At 32.6% G+C, this 22,933-nt stretch overlaps 3 protein-coding genes across 13 annotated transcripts in view; 2 read left to right on the top strand and 1 right to left on the bottom strand.

Moving 5' to 3' along the window:
• The window catches only part of LOC105214832 (protein kinase C, brain isozyme), a 110,517-nt gene extending 97,494 nt beyond the window's left edge, over nt 1-13,023 (top strand). For 7 of the 11 annotated variants that reach the window (XM_054233192.1, XM_054233188.1, XM_054233195.1 and 4 more), the window contains 10 exons: nt 5,034-5,162; nt 5,541-5,697; nt 6,135-6,252; nt 6,505-6,615; nt 6,731-6,859; nt 7,053-7,318; nt 7,613-7,814; nt 8,794-8,982; nt 11,939-12,079; nt 12,218-13,022. In XM_054233192.1, coding sequence (XP_054089167.1) covers nt 5,034-5,162; nt 5,541-5,697; nt 6,135-6,252; nt 6,505-6,615; nt 6,731-6,859; nt 7,053-7,318; nt 7,613-7,814; nt 8,794-8,982; nt 11,939-12,079; nt 12,218-12,370 — 1,595 coding nt within the window. In that variant the 3' untranslated portion in view covers nt 12,371-13,022. Of the gene's footprint in view, nt 1-5,033; nt 5,163-5,540; nt 5,698-6,134; nt 6,253-6,504; nt 6,616-6,730; nt 6,860-7,052; nt 7,319-7,612; nt 7,815-8,793; nt 8,983-11,938; nt 12,080-12,217 lie in introns of all 11 variants that reach the window. The other 4 variants (XM_054233197.1, XM_054233196.1, XM_054233193.1 and 1 more) reach the window with 3 other exon arrangements.
• A 7,507-nt stretch (nt 13,024-20,530) lies between these two features.
• On the top strand, nt 20,531-21,287 carry LOC105214833 (39S ribosomal protein L36, mitochondrial). The gene is made up of 2 exons (XM_011188493.3): nt 20,531-20,691; nt 20,759-21,287. Exon 2 carries the CDS (start codon nt 20,759-20,761, stop codon nt 21,191-21,193), a length of 435 nt encoding a protein of 144 aa, XP_011186795.2. The 5' UTR covers nt 20,531-20,691; the 3' UTR covers nt 21,194-21,287.
• Nucleotides 21,288-21,528: 241 nt separating this feature from the next.
• On the bottom strand, nt 21,529-22,783 carry Gapdh2_0 (glyceraldehyde-3-phosphate dehydrogenase 2). Its single transcript, XM_011188494.3, has one exon. It carries the CDS (start codon nt 22,639-22,641, stop codon nt 21,577-21,579), a length of 1,065 nt encoding a protein of 354 aa, XP_011186796.1. The 5' UTR covers nt 22,642-22,783; the 3' UTR covers nt 21,529-21,576.
• Between the last annotated feature and the right edge of the window lie 150 nt (nt 22,784-22,933).

Genomic DNA, 22,933 nt, shown 5'->3' with positions numbered 1-22,933 from the left:
TACATATGAATACGCTCGAGCACATGTGCACATATTTGGCCTAGAGGCGCTCACTGTTCCGTGTTGTCACTTCCTGATCCTTAGCGACGACTGTTGAAAATGCAAAACAGAAAAGAATACAATAGTGGTTTGATTTTTGGGGAGCGCAAAATTGAAGCAATTTCGGAAGGACATTACAGTGCATAATTTATAGCAACACAAACATTTTATATGGACATGGGCAAAATGCGGAAATCATTAGATATTATTGAAAATAATAGAGTTTAGGGGTACTTGTATTTTGTATACAAACATATAATTAAGTTAATATTTACTAAATGCTTTTTTATTATATATTTAGAAGAAAAAACGAATACAACATTAGCTATGGCACTTTAAAATGTTTATACCAGTTTATACCAGTAATAGATGTTTTCTAAAATTTAATTCATACTCAGTTTGGAAAATTTCATTTTCAAATTTTTACCAGACTTATACCAGTACAAAAATTTATTAAAAATTGGTGTAAATGCGTTTTTAGTATTTAAATCTTTTCGACCAGTTTGTATCATAATTTCTTTATGTCTATTGTTTATTTATAAATTGGTATAATTCCATTGTTATGATATTTTGAATTTAATTCTTCCAAATTTTATTTAATGCACATACAATAAGAATATTAGGCGCAGCACTGCCAACATTTTTTCAGGAACATACAATCCCTTCTCCAAGCATACTATTTGCACAATGCGACCAACAATCTTAAGAGCTTAACAATTCACTGAATACCTCAAATGGCACGAATGCCAAGAAAGACTTGCGGCATACAAGTGGAATGCATTACGTTGGCTAAATGGCGTGTAGTCACGCTGATAACCACAATGCCTGACCTGCCTTTTGTGCTTTCTTGGTACTCGTACTCTTGTATTTGTTTTGTCATACGCTTTCATTACGCAGGAGTGGTAGTTGATGCTTACCAAGCGCATGATGATGAACTCTACTCAGTTGGTGGGCATACGCCGTTTCTGTTGTTTGAAATTTGGGTTTTGATGACGAACCATGCTGGCATGGTGATGTCGTTGGAGGTTAGTTAACAGGTTTATTTGTCAACACAGCCCACTAATTTGTTAGCTGCTTATTTTGTGTAACAAGCTATAGAAGTTGGGCTGGGTTTATTGACAGCGGTGGTTAGTAAGTTGCACTCAAGCGGTTGGTTAAATGGCTATGTGCTTACTTTACACTAGCTGATGAACCTTTGTCTGCTTAGTTGTTGGTTTCAGTCGGTAGAGGCCTATTACCGCTACGTAGTATAGGGTGGTCTATACATACTTATGTATAGGAGATATATGGCAAACTGTTGCTCTCTCGCGTACACTTTGGCTGCTATATAACCTCACCACAAACCATGGTGTCGTTAGATAGTAAAACTAATTTTACACATGGCTTAACAGTTTCTCTAATATCACCCATATGCTAATAAATATACAACTCGTTGTAGTAATCCATGCTAAATGTAGCCGATAGTAGAATACAAAAGCAACAAAAAACTGTTTGTTGTAGCCTGAAGTATTACGAGGAGATTACACAAAAATAGATATATATAATTATCCTGATTCAGTTGAGTTGCAGTGAAACGTGAGTGATGGCAGAAAGTCAATAAATAAAGTTTTATTGGATTTTTAATCTGATTAAATGGACGTTTGGAAGGTGATACTATAATTATCATATTAGCTACAGTGTTGAAGTTATTAAAAAATACTCTTAGATAAAGTCGTTTCTATGTATCAATTCAAACTGGTATAAATGATCGAGTTCCCAAATAATAATAATAAAAGACCTTGATTTAAACAAACAAGAACTGGTATAAATTCAAAATTGTCTAAATTTTTATGAATTAAGACTTTTATTTAAATTTTGATTATTTATCTCAAATGACAACAACAATGCTTTTACAACTGGTATAAAAACTAACCGTATAAAATATTAAAATCGATGTAAATAATTACAAAATAAAACAAAAAGAAATTAAATTGAATGTAATTCGGAAATTGGTATAAGTAAAAATCGTTAAACTGGTATAAATATGTTATGAAAGTCTTGTACATAACTAAATAAAATTAATACAACTTAAAACATATTTAAATATGTACTTTTAATGGCTTATATGTACATTTAAAAACTGGTATAAATGTTTGAATAACTGGTATAAACTTATTATTCATTCAAATATTTACCAGAATTGTACTCAAAACACTATTTATTAATTAAAGCCGTCATAAACAACGTAGTACATATTATTACTGGTAATTCAAAAACTGGTATAAAAATTCAAAAGACAAATTTTGATGCGTTTCAAAAAAAGGAATATGTTTTACATCTATTTTTTCCGTGGAAATTAATTTAATTAAGTAATAAATTTTTCTACTCGTGCTGGTAGACACAAAAGCTCCCATAGGAAACGGTATTAGTTGCTATTAATGGAAAAATATAATCATATTTTTCTACAGATAATATTTTTCTTTGCTGACTTTCCTTCATTTGCTGGAATATCTTTATCCCCAATCACTGCCACTGAACGTAAAATAATGCGTCATATTTTATGACTATTAATGAGTGTCACTCCGTGTTTGCTTGTCATCTGCTTAGTCACGTGAAAAGCCTCTCGTTTGAAGAATTCTACGCAACAACACGGCGTTGTCCATTATGTGCACGCTATTTAAGAACTATTTATGATGTTCCGCTGCCTACTTTTGCAAAAATGGCTTTCCAGCTTTCGAGGCATTTTTAATATTTCTTTTTTCATTTCGCTTCCCCTGTGTTCGCTGCAACAACACATAGTTTTACTTTTGTAATAATAACACGGAATATTTTTTTTTTGTTTTCTAAAAGTTAGTGAGTTGCATGTCTGCCTCGAGCAGGAACATTGAATGCACATTAGACATGCTCCAATAATTCCCGCTAAAAGCTCTGGGCACCTTTCATTGTTTTCCACATTTTTTCCTACATACCATGGCAATACACAAATGTGTCTATAGTGCCAGTCAAGTAGGTAAAAATGGAAAAGTGAAAAATTGTTGCGACCTGTTGCAAACTCTCCACACACACACTCCCACAAACGTGAGCTTCTCTGCACTTCGTAAATAAATTGCGTGCATTCATTGAGCTTTCAATTTCCGCACGAATATTCCGCACCGTATTCAACGCACGCCAACTAATCAAATCGTAATTGAATACGAATTGAATTGCAATGCAACATTGCTTAAGCTATGTTCGGTTCAGGAATGATTTACATTGACACTGCTTGCATCGTGAAAGCTTGTTGAATGCCACACGTTGCAACACCAACAATAATGCCACACTGTGCTATTATGTGATAACTCCAATTAAATATTAATCAGTTATTGCAGTTAATACCACAAACAATAACAACAATTACTAACTATTTACAACAAATACATTTTATTATCGCCAACTTGTCTCGAAATCATAATTTCCGTTTGCCATTTAAATGACATTCCCCTGTTGCCCATTTAAACGAGTTGATTTACTATTGATTTACGGTAAATACGATTATGCTAATATATATACCATTCATTAGTTGCTGCGTTAATTGCCGCAGGATATTTACTCCAATTTGCTTGCTTTCCTTCAATCAGTGTAATTCATAGTTTCGCTATAAATGTAAATGAGGTGAATTAAAATGACCAAGAATAATTGATTCATATCCTAAAAAGAGAAGATTAAGTTTTATAATTTGGAAACAAGTTTCTGTATCAGACAGATACAATAGTTTGGTTTTGTTGAGTTTAATCCAAAAATAGTTTTAAATTAAGTTAAATCGATTGTAGTCTTAAATAATTAATACATAAATAAATTTGTTGTGTTGGCTCTTATATCAATTTCGTAGTTATTTGACTTTCGCAAATGAATATTTTTATTATTAAAAATCTCAATATACAAGACTTTAATATATTAAGAACAGTTCGGCTCTCTAATTCAGTGGATATAGAATGAGGAAGTATGTTTTATACAATACACAATATACTGATCGTAGTTGTATTGTGACAACTCTGAAGAGGCTATAACCCTAAAAGTTAGTGATGAAGCTCTGTAAATAGGTTATCATCACTAAGAAGTTTTGGGATATCTTTTAATAATCTTTTTGTCGGAATTTTGAATCAACTTCTGTTGGAAAATTTATGCACTACTCGTACATCCAAAGGAAAACGGAGTGTATCTTCAACTCTGTTAAGCAGCAAAAAAGAAACCAAACTAAAATTTGAAGTTGCCGATATGGATTAAAGTATAGCAGTTAAGTAATTTTAATTGTAAGAGGAATACCTTCTAAGATTATATGGTTGAAATTGTTGTCTTAAAAAGGGCTCGATACAGTTAAAAGACTGAAGATATGTGCACATGTACATATATTGAGAAAACAGTGAAAAAGTAAATTGGGAATATGTTGAATCTTTTGGTAACACTTTATAAATAAGCTGAGCTCTGTTTATTAATTGGGAGCTTAAAATATTCCTGAATTTTTTGACCACTTAGTCCTTCGACTTCATTTGATATAAATAGACTTTGAAAACGATAAGGTCCTACTAAAAAAAAATATTCGCACAGGTAAGAAAATTTACACAAAATTACGTACAAAAACCCGTTGAAAAAAAATAAATTTTAATTTAAATTGTAAGTGTGTGTTGGACGTACCACCGCTTTGTATGTGTGTGTGTCCATAACTAAGTGTGTTTGGGTTCTTTATTGGCTGTAAATATTGTGTTCTTATGTGAGAGTGTGCGCGTGTTTGTTTAGCTTTTTGTACATTTCTTTTATGACCTTTTGATACACATTCACTTTCACTTGGCGCGCAGCTTAGTCCAGATGGAGTTTAGTTAATTTTATGGCAGCTACAAGTTGTTTACAAAAGTATTTTTTCCATTTTTTTTTCATTTTATGCCAAATACACAAATACTGATTTGAATATAATTTTTAATAAACGCACACCTTTTTCGCTACTTTTCCACCTCTACTTGGCTTTAACGACAAACAAACAGCATGTGACATGAATGTGCATGCCCGCTGCAAGGAGAATGTTCCGAGCTTATGCGGTTGCGATCACACCGAACGCCGTGGGCGCATCAATTTGGAATTGAATGTGAAGGAGAATTTGCTGACTGTGCAAAGTAAGTTGGGTCAATTGGAGTTTAATGCCACTTTTTGAATGCTTTTATAGGCTTCTGGTATAAAAAATATTTTATATAATTTTAATATATAATTTAATTTAAAATGTTTTTATATTATCTTTTATTTGATTATTTTCTATTATTTTTTATAAACTTTATTTATTTAATTTTTAAACTTAATTTTCAATGAAATTATTTTATTTTTATTATTCTGTTTTCAACTGATTTGTAAAAAAAAATTCCACTACTCAATATTTTAAATTCTTACTATTCACCTTTTTAAGTGATTTTCGATAAAATGCACTTCATTTGATATTAAAATATTAGTGTTAATAAATAGATTTAAATTAAATTTTAAATAATTCAACTTCATTTCAGTCAAAGAAGGACGTAATCTCATTCCAATGGACCCGAATGGTCTTAGCGATCCCTATGTTAAGGTTAAACTCATTCCAGATGAGCATGAAAAGTCAAAGAAGAAGACGCGCACCATTAAAGCATGTCTGAATCCCATTTGGAATGAGACCATCAAATAGTGAGTAATTATTAATACGGTAGTAGGCACGGCTAAGTGATCAATAAACTTGGAAAAGTTTGTTATATTATGTGAAAGCTCTTTTGTTCAATGAGAAAGCTTCTAAAAGCAAAAGCTCTAAAAAGTGTTCAAATTTTGACTATTCTTTGAAAGCTTACTAGCTTAGTATGAAAGCTGCAGTTAACGACTTATAAAAGTATCTAACCTTACTTGGAGTTGAAAGTTCTTAAAAGCTTTTCCATGGCCACATGGTAGTTTGATTTCCATTCCATATGTATTTTAAAATTCCCTAAATGCATTCCCTATATGTATTTTGAAAGAAAACGAATTAAATCCTACACTTTGGATATCCAATAAAAATAAACCCAAGCTTTTCGGGACAACTGTTTGATTTTTCTATATCCATAATATAATTTGAAAACTTTATCTTATTTTAGTGATCTTAAGCCAGAAGACAAAGATCGGCGTGTACTTATCGAGGTCTGGGATTGGGATCGTACATCTCGCAATGATTTTATGGGCGCTTTATCCTTTGGCATATCGGAAGTTATTAAGGTGAGTTGGTAGAGTACTTTTATAAGGTTAAGAATGCCATAGAAGTAGGCTTAGAGTGAATCGATAGTGATATGATAGAGAGTAATAAAGAACAAATCACATCTTTATTCTAAATTTAAGGAAAAGAGGAGACTCTTCCTTTTCGAACTTGAATCCTCTAGGTTCGACTAAGTTTTTTTAAGAAACTTTACTACTTTTGAAAAATTGTTGTTACATTCTGAAATCTTTCAATGTCTCTTTCAAATTTTCCAGAATCCCGCGGATGGCTGGTTCAAATTGCTCACACAAGAGGAGGGCGAATACTACAATGTGCCATGCGCCGATGCCACACAGGATCTACTTAAACTCAAAAGTCAAATGCGGGTAAATTGCAGAAAGAAACCAAAAACCAAATAAACCAATTTGAGAAATATTATTTGATACCACACTCTTACCTCATTCACTTACTTACTCCATTCTACTCGCATTTCATTCGCAGAAATCATCACAAAAGAAACCACTGGTGATGCGCAGCGATACAAATGCACAGACACAATCCAAAAAGGATATGATACGTGCCACAGATTTCAATTTCATAAAAGTGCTGGGCAAAGGTTCATTCGGCAAGGTGAGTGAAAAGCAATTGTCATGTTATTGATAGCTTAAGTTTGTTTGTATACAATTTTAAAGAGTGTTATGTAGATTTGGAGAAAGTTTTATTGACTCATTTTTTACTTAAAAAGTTATAAGATATTCCTGAAAAATCATAAAACTTCTCGTTTTTTCATAACTGTTTTTTTTCGCTTCTCAACCTGCTCCAGGTCATGTTGGCCGAACGCAAGGGCACCGAAGATCTCTACGCCATTAAAATACTGAAAAAGGATGTCATTATACAAGACGATGATGTCGAGTGTACAATGATTGAGAAACGTGTTTTGGCTTTGGGCGAGAAGCCACCATTCCTAGTGCAGCTGCACTCATGCTTCCAAACACTGGATCGTCTCTTCTTTGTCATGGAGTATGTCAATGGTGGCGATTTAATGTTTCAAATACAACAATTTGGCAAATTCAAGGAGCCGGTAGCGGTGTAAGTATAACGAAATAGAAAAACAAAATATAATAAAAAAGAGAAATGAAATAAAGAAAAAATAAACAAGAAAACCATTCGATTGTATTGACTAACCTCTGGCGCAAGTGACTTTTAGCCGTTGATTAACCTCTCTGAAGTGGCCAATCTCGGCAGTGTATTATTTACACTGGTTTCTTTTCACAATATCACTTTAAAACGTTTTTTTTTTTTTCATTTTACTACATTATTTTCTTTACAAACATACCTTTTAAATTTTTTCTTCGATTTCTCTTTTTGCCTACTTTCTATTAGATTTTACGCAGCCGAAATCGCCGCTGGGCTCTTCTTCCTACACAGTAAAGGCATTTTGTATCGTGATTTGAAATTGGACAATGTTCTGTTGGATGCCGATGGTCATGTGAAAATTGCCGACTTTGGCATGTGTAAGGAGAATATTATTGGTGATAAGACAACAAAGACATTTTGCGGCACACCCGACTACATAGCACCCGAGGTGAGTAAAAGGATACGCAATCCAGTCGTTGAAAGGGAAACTATTTTATGTTTGTGTTGTTATTGTTGCAAGCAGTTGCTAAAATAAATGGGACACACATTTCGATTTCATTTCAAAGAAAAACACAAAATTTCGTTTAAGTGTCTGTGTTGAATTGTATCTGTCTGCTGACACTAATTAGTTCCGATACAAATCGATATGTGTGTGGCTGTGTGCGTTTTGGGCTTGGTTGCCTTAAAAGGCAGTCCAATTTTTTGTTTATTTATCTGCGTAGCAATTTAGATTGTGATTCTAGACTACTTGAGCAATAATGTCGGCGGCAGTCGGCAAGCAATATTGCCATATATTGCAGTTAAATAGAAGTTTTCAATAATATTTGTATTTCATAACTCTTAATCCTTATTTTAAATACGTCTAAAATATTGGATAATTCGAAATTCGTCGTATAAATATAAAAGCTTTCAAAATCTTTATAAAGCTTTAAAATCTATTGTCGCAAATTTATGTAGAATCTTATCTTTATCTTACCTACGTTAAAAATATTGAGTGTTTCATTAAATTTCATTCAATAGTAAAAGCTCTCAAAAGCTTTTCTCACTATACTGTTTAAATTTATATAGAATTTTAATTCCTTATCTTAACTACATCTAAAATATTGAATAACTGGTCTAATAATAGTAAAAACTTTGAAAGTTTCTTAAAGCTTTCATATCTACTGTCACAAATATATGTAAAACCCTTACGTTGTACCTTAAATACGCTTAATGGTTATTGCGTAATTTGTCGCATAATAGTCAAAGTTTTTAGAGCTTATCCAATCAATCTTTTCAATTTCTCAAGTAAGCCTCGACCTTAAGATCAAGATTTTAGGCTGTACCTAAAGCACAACTAGTTTAAACAGATTTTTTAAATCCCTTATTGCTACTTCTCCACAATTATCATCACCTACCAATCTTTAACTCTTAATTTCCCTCAACAGATCATTCTATATCAACCCTACGGCAAATCGGTAGATTGGTGGGCCTATGGAGTTCTACTCTACGAAATGCTTGTCGGTCAGCCACCATTCGATGGTGAGGATGAGGAAGAGTTGTTTGCTGCCATTACCGATCACAATGTCTCCTATCCGAAGAGTTTGAGTAAGGAGGCCAAAGAGGCGTGCAAAGGGGTAAGTAAAATACCGCTGTTTAAAAATAATTACGCTCTTTGAACTTATGTCAAGCTTTATTCGATTTATTTTTACTGAGTTTTACAGCACCACAAATGCTTAAAGCCATAAGCTATGAACTGTTCTTTTGTGGCTGAACTTCATTAAATATGCACACATATGTTGTTGGGCATAAATTAATTTTAAATGTCCGTCAAGCAGCCCGGCACTTGTGCATATATAAATTGGAAGTGGAATAAGTTATAAGCGCCAACTGTGTACATTCTTTGTTTATGGCATCCTTTTTGCATTAAATTTTAGTGACCTTGCAAATTGTAAATAACTGTACTAAGTTGATTTAAATTTTATGCTGAAAATGTAAAAGTTTTAAAGCATGTTGTTGCGGAATACTTTAGTGAATAAGCATATTTTGGCAGCAGTGTTTATAGTGGTTCTGTAAAATAGCTTTTGTTGAGCTTTTGTGAATTATAATTATATTTTTAGATTTTATATTAGTGTAGGGGTTCAGTTTAGATGGTTTAAGTTTTGTTAATTTGAAATGTTATTTACGAAAAATTTGTTTAAAAAATTGCCCACTGTTTGAATCAGTTTCTAAAATGATCAGAAATTAATACAAATGGGCCCTTAGAAATCTTTAGTGCAGCGGACAACATTTAGGTTAGTTCTTATGTATATCTGTATAATTAATTGAGGCTAAAAGAGCCTTGTTGATTTATTGGAACATATTTGCTCAACGTCAGCTTACACAGTCGTATTAGTTTTGCGGGGATACAAATTCAGACATCACGGCATAAAGGCAGCTCCTTTTCGTGCTGTCGAAAGCAGCATTAAAATCGACAAAAAGGTGATGTGTGCCGATCCTCTTTTCACGGGTCGTCTCCAAGATTTGGCGCATGGTGAATATCTGGTCAGTTGTTGATTTTCCAGGTCTAAGGCCACACTGATAAGGTCCAATCAGTTTGTTGACGGTGGGCTTTAGTCTTTCACACAATACGCTCGACAGAACCTTATACGCGATGTTGAGGAGGCTTATCCCACGGTAATTGGCGCAAATTATGGGGTCTCCATTTTTTGTGTATTGGGCAGAGTACACTGAGATTCCAATCGTCAGGCATGCTTTCTTCCGACCATATTCTGCAAAGAAGCTGATGCATGCACCTTATTAGTTCTTCTCCGCCGTATTTGAATAGCTCGGCCGGTAATCTATCGGCACCCGCCGCTTTGTTGTTCTTTAAGCGGGTAATTGCTTTTCGAATTTCTTTATGGTCGGGTAATGGAACATCTGTTCCATCGTCATCGATTGGGGAATCGGTTTCGCAGGTCGGAGAAGTGTTCCCTCCATAATCCCAGTATGCCCTGAACATCGGTTACCAGATTACCATCTTGGCCTCTACATGAGGATGCTCCGGTCTTGAAACCTTCGTTAAGTCGCTTCATTTTTTTTCATAACATTTTCGAGCATTACCTCTATCGGCCGGCTTCTCAAGCTCTTCATACTCATGCATTTCGGCCTCTTTCTTTTTCTGTCTGCAAATGCGTCTCGCTTCCCTCTTCAGCTCCCGGTAGCTAACCCATCCCGCACGTGTTGTGGTTGATTGCAACGTTGCGAGGTAGGCAGTCTGTTTACGTACCAGCTCGTTTTTTGTAGTTGCCGAAATCCAATTGTTTCGGCTGCAGCAGTACGCAGTGAGTTTGATATACCATTCCACAGTTCCCTTATACCGAGATGCTGGTGAGTGTTCTCAGAGAGCAGTAGTGCTAGTCGAGTAGAGTATTTCGTGGCTGTCTGTTGCGATTGCAGCTTTTCGACGTTGAACCTTGCTTGTGTTTGTTGACGGGCGTTCTTTGCTGCACAGAGGCGGGTGCGTCTCTTCGCTGCTACCAGATAATGGTCCGAGTCTATATTTGGTCGTCGGAGCGTACGCGCGTCTAAAACACTGGAGACATGTCTTCCGTCTATCAAAACATGATCGATTTGGTTACGCGTGTTACGATCAGGAGACAGCCACGTTGCTTGATGAATTTTCTTGTGCTGGAATCTGGTACTACAGACGACCATATTTCGGGCCCCAGCGAAGTCGATCAGCCTCAGGCCGTTTGGCGATGTTTCGTCATGGAGGCTGAAATTTCCGACTGTTGTGCCAAAGACACCTTCTTTACCCACCCTAGCGTTAAAATCGCTAAGCACGATTTTGACATCGTGGCGGGGGCAGCGCTCATAGAAAGAAACTTTGGTCATATCGTCCTTCTCTTCCGTCGGAGCGTGGCCGCAAATAAGCGATATATTGAAGAAGCTCGCTTTGATGCGGATTGTGGCAAAACGTTCATTCACCGGGGTGAATGCCAGGACTCGGCGACAGAGCCTCTCTCTCACCACAAATCCAACACCAAATTTGGGCTCATTTTTATGGCCGCTGTAGTAAATGTCACAAGGACATAACTTCTTCCGCCTTTGTCCCGTCCATCGCACTTCTTGGATGGCGGTGACGTCAGCCTTTTGACGTATAAGGACATCAACCAGCTGGGAAGAGGCACTTTCCCAATTCAGGGTCCGGACTTTCCAGGTGCATGCCCTCAAATCATAATCCTTAGAACGTTTGCAGGGGTCGTCATCAAAAGAGGGGTTTCTCATCCGACTCTTTCGTCGATTTTTCATTGGTACTTCGTTTTATGTGATGGGTCCCGAACCCTGCGCACAACCCCTTCTTTAGCTCGCCTCCAAACGGGTGTTCGTTGGCTACCCAGAGGATACTTGATCTAAAACCGGAAGTCGTGAGCTGCTTGATCCATGTGGAGAAGAATCGTTTCTGGCCACTCCCAAGTGAATGACAATCAAAAAATTTCCTCACTTACGTGAACTTCTACACATAATCCCATCCTCGACTTTAATATACCCACAGAATATTTGAGTATTTTATTAATCACTGAACCACATTCCTGTCCCTTATTCTTCCAGTTCCTCACCAAGCAACCGAACAAGCGGCTCGGTTGTGGAGCCACCGGCGAGGCGGATGTGCGCATACATCCATTCTTCCGACGCATCGATTGGGAGAAAATTGAGAATCGTGAAGTGCAGCCGCCATTTAAGCCGAAAATCGTAAGTGAAAACGAAAAAAAACCCAAAATATTTTCACAAAATTAATTCTACTTTTATTATTTCTTTCAAATAATCTACTATCCTCTTTTTGAAATTAATATGCAAACACTTGAACTACGCACACGCACACACACACAGAAACATCGCAAAGATGTCTCGAATTTCGATAAGCAATTCACTTCGGAGAAAACGGATCTGACACCAACGGATAAAGTATTTATGATGAATTTGGATCAAACGGAATTTGTGGGCTTCTCCTACGTGAATCCGGACTATTCGGTGCCCGTTTAAACACGTTGAAACACACACCAGCACACAAACACTCACACATAGAAGAAAGTATTGCGGCGGTGCGTAGGAAACAGAGGCAACGGATAGAAAGGGAGAGGCAGACAGAGAGAAATTTATGCGCGGATATTACATTGTTTTAACGGAAACAAGCAAGAAGTGAAGCAGGAAATCAAGCGTTAGCCAAGCGCTGTAATATCATTTGGTGTGTTAGTGTGAATACTGTTGCGGTGCGTCATTTTTTTCGAACACACTGTACGTACGTAGGTGGGAACAACGTGCCATTATAAGAATTTTAAGGAGAATTTCTAGAACGAAAGGGACGAAAGGGAGTAGAGAAAGCAGAGCACACACACACGCTCGCACTCAAGTTACATGCATACCTGCAGGCGTGTGGCAAGCGAGTGATTGTGCGTGTGTGTGTTTGTAGGTGAATAAGGTTTGAAAATCCACTGCAGGCGTTGAGAAGTGCAGTAGCAACTAATTTATATGTTTTAAATGAAATTTTTGATTGAAAAAGACAAAAGTTTTTTATTTGCAAAATAATATTTTTTTATCTTGATATTTTTTAAATTATTATTTTTAAAGAATTTCTTTTTTATTATTTAACTATTTACAAAATTTGTAATTGAAATATTTAAGCATATTTTTTTGTAAAAATTGTTTTAAGAGAATAGGTTTTATTTGTAAAAATTATAAAAAAAAATTGTAAAATATACCTATTTTTTTATGTAAAAACTATTTATTTAAATATTTATTTAAATATATTTTTTTAATTATTTATTTAAATATTTTTTTTATTTGTAAAATTTATTAAAAAAATTGTTTTAAATTGTTTTTTTTTTAACAAAAAAAAATTATTTTTTATAATTTGTTAAAAAACGTTAAGCAATATTGTCTATTTAAGAATTGTGTATTATAAATAAATCATGTTGTTATTATTTGTTGACCGTTAAACGTATTACCTATGTTAAATAAAATATTTTTAAATAAGAATAGTTGTAAACTAAATTTTTAAAAAATTCCAATTTGTTTTTAAATTAAATTATGTGCATATGCTTAGTCATAATGAAGCTTAAGAAAATTGAAAATACTTGTTTAAGTAACATAAATGTTTATTATTAGGTTTTAAATTTAATTATTTAAAAAAAATTTAATTATCAAAAAATATTATTAAATAAAATTAAAGAAAATTCGAAATACCTTGTTTTTATTTTTTTAGTCTGAATTTTCATTATTTGTTTTTTTTTTTTTTAATTTTGGAGAAAAGCATTTTTTTAATTAATTTAATGGAAAAAAAAGAAATCCACAAAAAAATTTAAAAATATATTATTCTGAATAAATAATAAAATAATTTAAAAAAATTGAAAATAAAATTGAATATATTTATTTTTTTTTTAATTAAAAATAATTGCTATTATATTTTGGAAAAATATAAATATTATGGTTTTAAAAGTCAAAAATATTTTAGTAATTTATTTAAAAAATATAACACTCATAACTAGTATAATCGATAATTGAGTTATCGAAGTTACTTTTAAATTTCCAAATGACTTGAGTTGTAATTTTAATTTTGCAAAATAACAGTAATAATCTAATTGATTAATTGTGTATGAAAAACCAAGAGAAATACTTAAATCAACTTCTCTTATCGATTAATCGATATACATACATTTCGTAAAGCAACAAAAACAATGAATCATTAAAGCAATACACATTAAGCAACAACATTGCTCAATTTACATATCTTGAAATGTATAATTTGAAGGAGAATATTCATTTTTGTAGCACGATGAGCAGCATTAATCGTAATCGATAACTTTTCGAAATAATTTTTAACTTGATAAAATATTTAAATTTATACTGAAATGCAAACAGGTCGTTCTCTATTATTTGACGATGCTTAAATCGATAACCAATAATGAACATATTTTTAAGAATTTCCCCTTTATAAATGGAATGGGAATCTAAAATCGGGTAATTTCTTATTTGAAAAAAAAATAATCGTTTTATTTAAAAAATTGTTCTGAGAAATGTAAACAATTGTTATCGACTCAATTACAACTGCATGTATGGAGAAAAAATATTTGTTTCGATTAATTTCGATTTTGATTTTAACAAAATAATTTCTTCTTTTTCTCTTTAGGTCTTCTAACCTTTGACTGACTCACTTCCTTACCTTTTCCTCTCCAGTATAACCTTCCAAATATTTCCACTATATAAATATTGTGATCATCTACGAAGCACAACAAAAGTATATAAATGCGCAGAGAAAAATATACATAAATATTAATTTCCAAAAATATAGAACAAAAAAACTTATACAATGGGTACTCAAGAAATGAATGCTGAGGTTAAAAAATATGAATATGAATGTATTCTTGTAGAGTACTAACTAAAAAGTTGAAGTGGTGAAATATTTGATTTTCGCAAAAAAAAAATCGCCAATAATTATACCAAAAAATATAAAATCTCGCTATAAAATAAAACAATTTGTAAAACTTTCAAATATTGAGTGAATATAGTGCGTGAAAACGTTTGACGATTGTAATGTTCGCCCCTGCATTGCACAATCGGTACAAACGTTTGTTATCGATAAACGATTAATTATTCAAATATGGAGATGTAGAGATCATTTGCTGTCAAAAGTTTAAAGAAAAGTAAAATACGTAAAATATTGTAAGAATAAACATAAATGCTTGATTGAAATCAGAGATCAGATCTATATATTGAATATATGACGTATATATAAAAATATATATTTTTTTTTTCAATTTGTCTGTTAACTGCAATAAACATATTGATTTAAAAAAAATCTTCCGAATAATACATCTTTGCTAAATACACGTAGTCGATATTTTATAGGATAACATTTAGTCGATAGTATTTAATTCGAAATCAATCTCAATGTATTTTCAAATAAAGCACTTTGATGGCGCGCTCACCAAAGTCTGAAAAACAGTCTAGTTGCCTTAAAAACTCTGAAAAACACAAAAATTCAGCTATTTAGCTTCCGATAAATTGAAGCTTTCACTTATGAAATATCAAGCGCTATCAATTGATTTTTAGAGACTTTTAAACATATTTAACTATTAAAAAAATATATAAAAACACATTTCAACACCTAACTGTTGCAGTAACCCTTTTCCAAGTACACATTTTCGCTTATTCCCTTGCTATATATATATTCTTTTTCCAAGAAATTTCTACAACTCAGCTGCTTTACTACATAACTTATGGTGGGTTCACACTGTGCAGCGCTTATATGAAAAATGAAAAATACATAATAAATCCGTTTGAAATCTAGTTGTAATCAATTCATGAATAAAAATGTGTGTACAATCTTTTTTATGATTTTCGATACAATACATATTTGAGAAAAGAAATCAGTAGTAATAAAAATTATATTTATAATGTTGTAACGACCAAATAAATCGATAAAAACAAAAATATTGATAAATAAAAGAATATTGACGGTTTAAGAATACAATTTCAAAAAACTTGAAAAATAAAATCATATATCAAATGCAAAAGAACTTTAAAATAAACCATAAAAAACGTTTATGACAATCTTTTTAGCAGAATTTTTGTGCCACATATTTAGTTTAGGAATGCTCTGGAAACCAGTTGAGAGTGTTATGAGCGTAATTTAGTGAGAAAGATATGCACTTAATTTAATTTCAAAAAAGTTTTAAGTCTGCAGAGATGAGATTTCTAAACGTGACTGTTCTAATAATAAATTTGAAGGTTAATTTCATATAATTCTTGCTGAAAATGCAGAAACCCCTCTACTTCTTCTGAAAATAAACTTCAAACTATCCTCAAAGATACGATTAGGTAAAGAAAAAATAAAAGTAATAACAATAACAAATATAAGTTCCATATTCTTACCATTTCCTACGAAAGTTATGAGTTTTGCTAACGCCTTTATACAATTTCTTATCATTTTATTTTTAAAACCGAAAAAATAACTTTTTAGTATAAGAATGTAGTTAGCCTTCCAGTCTTTAGTCTAAAAAACTTATAAAAATATTTAAAAAACTAAACTCTAAATAAAATTTAAAACAAATATACACTTAAAAACGTAAATCTATACAAATACAAATAAATAATATATTTATGCATACCTCTAAGCCTAAAAAACTCTATATAAGTACTCTCTCTATAGGCTGTAGCGAAGCTAAAACTAAAAAAAATTCAAAAAAAAATTTTAAATAAGATGACTTAAGTAATTTATTTTTAAAATATATTATATTTATTATTAAACTATTAACTGAACAGAGAATTAGTACCTAACAGTTGAATACATATTTCACAGAAAGCATTTGAAGCATTTACTCCAAATAAATATTATTAATAAAATAAATATTTGCAAAAAAAATTAATAAAAAAAAGAAAGATTATGAAAAAAATATATTTAAAAAAATAAAAATTAGTAAATCTAAAGAATGCGACTACTTTATTATAAAAAAAAATTAAATATTGGTAAAGTCGCAAATATTAAAAGCTGGGTCGATTTTGCGTTGTTTTGCAACACAGTGCTGCACAGCAGTTGAAAAGGATTTGATTGCGATTGCTAATTATTGCATTTTTTAAATTAATTTTTTTCTTTAAAATATTAAAAGTAGCGTAAACGTGTCTAAAACATGTTAGTGATGCCTGCTAGTAGAAAAATTATATTATTATAAAAATAAATATAAAAAACAAAAATAAAAATAAAGAAAAAAAAATTACATGGAATAAAACTTTACATGAAAAAAAAAAAAATATTGAAATACCGTTTAAATTGCAACACATCAATGTAATGGTAATGAAAAATTAAGAAAGTACTTAAATTAACGGCATATTCAAGATATTTCTGTAAATGTAAGCACTTAACATTTAAGCAAAGAGACTACTTTAAACTTAGAGTTAAAAGTTACAAACTCCTAACTACTGACAACATTTGCCTATGCATTACAAATTACATATTTAATTACGTAGTTAAAATTTAGCTGAAATATTAACATTTTTAATTTAAAAAAATAAAAAATAAATTTAATAGTAATTCGTTTTGAATGTTAACAATTTAAATTATGAATGTTAACAGCAAAAGAAAAAAAGACATAGCGACGCTGTCTTATTTGTAAGTTTCATATTAACATTTACATTATATATTAACGACTTTATTAATATGCGTATACAGAAATTATAAAAAAAAATAGAAAAAAATCAACTGTTAGACTATAGTTTGAAATTTATTCAAATATATTTGCGATATTTTAAAAATCATAAAAGATATGTGTGTTTAAACTACATATAAACGATTTATTTTTAGGAATAAAAAGAAAAATTTAAAATTTAGCAACTAAAGGCAAAAACATTAAGTAAACAAAATCATTAAAGAAACATCAAATATACAAAATTTAGCGCGTATTGAAATTCCGAAACAAGGAAAACTGCGAATTGCTGCGGAAATCGGTGTGCATACTTAGCAAACATATTAGCATTCAATATATGAATTAGCAACATTAAATATTAAACTAAATATATAACGGTCAAAAACACATATTTAAATTAAACAAATATATCAAACTACTGCAGTTACTACAATACATAACCTAAAACTTGAAAAGCAAATATCTACAAGTGTATAGAAATACTACCAAAAGCGAGCATTTAATGTTATACTACATAGATACATATATGTATATGAAAGATGTAAATTTCTATTTATATATATATATATGTTACAACCATTATTATTTGCCTAAGCGTTTTGCAAAATTAACCTAACAAAAAACTAAATCTCATACACATCTTTCAAGATTTTACGCTTAAAGTAAGAAAAAACTTACAACAGATACTTACAAATATAGAAACTTAAAAAACATTTACTTCAAAGAAATCTTATGCACACATACTATAACATTCACATTAAAATGAAAAAGATTTATAGGAAAAAAGTAAGACGCAGAGTGTTTCTATTGCACTTTTTGTTAAGCAAATATTTAACTTACAATACTTTATATATACATACATAAATATATATATACATGTATTTTACATATAATAAATAATGTATTAGAATGCAACTCTAACAAAATCATCATGAACTTACAAAACATATTATTCCGGTAATAATAAAAATGAACTCTACAAAAAAACCTAATTTTGTTTATTGTATTTGACTGAAGAGAAGTGAAGGGTTTGAATATTCTTGGTAAAGACAGTAAATAGGTAATACATGTACTATCAGCAGCTGCCGATAAGTTAAGTGGTTGTCAATCAACGCGCCTAAGCCTTTGTGACACCACCGGGACTGGGATCCCCTCGCACTTGTTAAAGTGAAATAATTCACATAATTTTATATGTGCAACTTCGCCCACATCATCGAGGAAACCGCGCCCAATAGTTGAGATTCTTTTTCTATATAGAGTCTTACATCCGCATTACGACAAGCGACGAGCGACATCTGTCAAATATTAAAATACACGCGTTCTTATGGACACAGATTTTTTGACAGCAGCACGACTACGCGACAACAAGCTTGTAATTGTCGTTGTCGCCAAATTAGAAATGTTTCTAATTTTGCCGACGACAATGGCCGCTGTAGAGCTGCCACTAACATGTGAAATGTAAAATTATTCAAAGTTCTCCCAAGTATGACGTCATTTTGCCAGTAGAAACGTAAAATAGCTTTGATATATCATTTATAATAACAATCGATTATTTAAAACAAATAAATCGCCAATGTTTACATTTTTTGAGTAAATAATTTCACTTTAAACTAAATATGTAAATTTTATTTTTTATCTTCAAAATGTTCAAGGCGCTGGCTTCAAAGCGACATTTGTGATCAGCCGTCGCTACGTCGTGTCGTGTCGTCGTCTTTGTGTTCAGCACTATCTGCAAATTGCCAGAGCACAGCACAGCTGCCGATAACTTTCGATAACATTTATGCATCGTTTATTGTTTTTATATTATTTATATACAAATGTGTGTCTTTAGTTCTCATTTAATGGAAAAAATAATTTAAAACACACACCTTATTGTTATTGCACTTGTTTTTTCGAACGGCGAAAACAGTTATGTTGAAATATTTACACTGCCTCTGAAGAAATATGTATTTTATTTCTTTAAAATGTTTTGCCGATTTGATCAGTTTTATATCACATACCCTTTTATATTTTTCTTCCTTTAAATACCGTTTCAAAACTCTATTTCAATAAAGATTTTGGAAATCACATTTATAAATTAAAAAAATGCTGTATATATGCACCGAATAACAGTTAAAATGCAACTATCAAATGTAGAATGCTCAACGCTTTTTAAATCTTAAAATTAATATAGAAATAATTCACCAAAAGGTGGCGCTGTATGCAGTTGGTTTATTGGTATTCAAGCCAAATTTTATAATTTTTTTCGGGAAGTAATCATTGTGAAGATTACTTTTGTTTAAATATCGCTCTATATAACAATATTTTACACGAAAGACACTTTTTGTAAATTATTGCCTTTATATGGGTTCATGTAATACCGAATAACCGAAACCGAATAAAAACACGAAAGAAAATAATTTTCTCATAATTAACAATAATCTCAATTTTGTTGTTTAAAAATTTAATTGTTCCTACGCAACTGTATAGAGACCAGCACGGAATTCAATGTTTGCGATTGTTCAAAAATGGCGGAAAAGGAAGCTGAATAAGCTATATTTTTACATTTACTACAAAAAGCTTTTATGTACAAACAACTCGCCAACATATGGCTGAGAAAGCAACTGAATAGCGGTACATAAAAATATATATATGTATGTATATAATGCAAGTTGGCGAATTAAAGCAATATTATGTTTTTTTATAGAACAAAAAAGGGCGCACTCCCGATACATTGCTCCATGACCGCCAACAAACTTTTTAATAGACGGACGGATATAGGCCTTTTCAGTAGGTCCGCTTCCACACAGCTTAAATTACCTGATTATTTTTGCTTATTTCTAGCTACAGATACAATATGTTTTCTTCCGTTTCCTTTAAAAGTCATTTTATTAAATTTTATATTAAAATTTGAACAAAATTCCTAGTTCAAAATTAATATTAACCAAGCACGACCGAGTGAAAAGCGAACTGAATGCACTGACTGAAATTGGCAACTAAAATGGCGGAAAAGAAAGCTGAAAATTAAAAGCTTTTAAATTTACAAAGTTTACACAAACAACACGACAGCAGATGTCACCTACAACAGTAGACACACCGCTTTGACAAGCAAACAGCTGATTAGCAACATTCATAACAGCTGCTAGAAAATTAAGCAACGATTTTGGTTTTGGCAGCGTTAAAAAGGTAAAATAAATTAATTTATAATAAATACAAGCAACCATAAAAATAAACATAAAATACATTTTCACAGATGTCGTTCATCACAAAAATTGGTGCACAAGTGTACAAAAGCGGTGTACGTCTGTTGACTGCCGCCACCAATATGCAAACAAACGCCGTCAACTCGAGCAGCCGCACATATCACATAATGGCCAATTGTCGCACACTGGCACCAAGTGGCCCAATTGCCAGCAACTGTAATATCACTGCAACACCTACAGCCATTGAATGTGGACTCCAGCGTCTGCTCACACCATTCAATTCACTGCTAACACAAGTGGCCGGTTTTAAGGTTAAGGGACGTTTGCGTCGTCGCTGCAAAGATTGCTATTTTGTGGTGCGACAAGAGCGGCTTTTTGTGATTTGTCCGACACACCCGCGTCACAAGCAAATGGCTATGAAGAAACGTGAGAAGAATACATGGTTGCTAACGCATGCCACACAATCGAAAGTGAGACCTTACTAAGTTTGTTTAGTCGCCAAGAAAGTGCTAAAAAAGTGCATTATTATGTGTTATTTAAGCAGCGCATTAGAAAATAAAGTGAAGAAGTTCAAAAGTATATTTTTTTTATAAAAGTTTTGGAAGTGATGTAAGAAACTTTTCCTACATGCGTGGTTTATCTACGTAAACAAATAGAAATTGTTGTGTGTCAGTTACATCAGCAAAACATAAGCCATTCCCACGACAGTCGGTACAATGTAACTAGAACGAACCCTCTTTATCCGGCCAAGAACTGTCGAATAGGCAGCATTCCTAAAAATTATTTCGGGAGAGTTTTATGGCATTAAAACAACAACAAGCATTATTTAAAAATTGTATACTAAAAAATTATTTAATCAAAAAACATCTTATTTTTTCTTACTATCACACTTGTCACCTCCCTTTTTATCTTTTTTACCATCTCCGCCTGCTTTTTTATCCGCCTCTTGCACATATTTTACCAGATCTATCATACGCGAGGAATAACCATATTCATTGTCATACCAAGAGATTAATTTAAAAAATGTATCCGTTAATCCTATGCTCGCTTTAGCGTCAAAAATCGAGGAGCGCGCATCAGTTGTAATATCAGCCGATACAATCTCATCTTCTGTATAACCAAGAATGCCTTTCATTTTACCTTTTGAAGCTTCTTTTATTTTCTCTTTAATGCAATCGAGTGAAGTTGGCTTGCCAAGACTAACCGTCAGATCGACCACAGAGACATCCGGCGTTGGCACACGAAAAGCCATACCAGTGAGTTTGCCATTCAAAGCTGGTATAACTTTACCCACAGCCTTGGCGGCACCCGTCGATGCGGGTATAATGCTTTGTAACGCACCGCGACCACTGCGCCACTTCTTCGGCGACGGCGCATCAACACATTTCTGCGAGGAAGTGACCGCATGCACCGTAGTCATTAGACCTTGACATATTTCGAAATTGTCATTTATAACTTTCGCTAACGGCGCCAGGCAGTTAGTGGTGCACGATGCATTCGAGATGACTTTCATATCCGGTTTGTAAGCATCCAAATTGACACCGCAAACAAACATGGGCGCATCAGCAACGGGCGCAGAGACAATCACCTTTTGTGCGCCACCTTTCAGATGTGCACTCGCCTTCTCGGTGGATGTGAATTTGCCAGTGCATTCGAGCACATATTTGGCGCCCACTTCGCTCCATTTGATTTTGGTTGGATCCTTCTCAGCCAAAATCTTGATGCTTAAATCGTTGATTTTTAAATTTTGACCTTCCATCGCGATTTTACCTTTGAAGCGTCCATGTGTGGAGTCATACTTCAGCATATAGGCCATGTACTTGACATCGATGAATGGTTCGTTGATTGCAACAATTTGTGCCTTACGACGTATTGCTTCGCGCAGCACTAAACGTCCAATGCGACCGAAGCCATTAATGCCAATGTTGGACATATTTCAAGTTTAGATGAGTACAACAAATTTTGAAAAAAATAAAAGTATTCGATATTGCAAATTTTGAAAACGTTTTATAATCAAATAAAATATTTTTGAGTTTATTTTGAAAAATATTTCAACGTGTACATGTTTGAAATTAATTGCTAGTAAACTGATAAGCTTACGAGCTTTTTTGTATTTCCAGTTTAACTGTGTTGTCATACCCACCATTTACCGTTACATAACAGTTCAAACCAAAGAACGAGCTTTTATTGAAAATTCGTTTTTTTAGTAAATTCCTTTTTTTCAA

Source organism: Zeugodacus cucurbitae, chromosome 6, assembly GCF_028554725.1.
Source record: "Zeugodacus cucurbitae isolate PBARC_wt_2022May chromosome 6, idZeuCucr1.2, whole genome shotgun sequence".
NCBI lineage: Eukaryota > Metazoa > Arthropoda > Insecta > Diptera > Tephritidae > Zeugodacus > Zeugodacus cucurbitae.
Note: the sequence above shows the minus strand (reverse complement) of the source record. Positions and strands in the feature narration are given on the sequence as shown.

Bases quoted from the DNA above. Each gene is read 5' to 3' on its own strand.
- Gapdh2_0 (XM_011188494.3), bottom strand. From the start codon at position 22,641: ATGTCCAACATTGGCATTAATGGCTTCGGTCGCATTGGACGTTTAGTG.
- LOC105214833 (XM_011188493.3), top strand. From the start codon at position 20,759: ATGTCGTTCATCACAAAAATTGGTGCACAAGTGTACAAAAGCGGTGTA.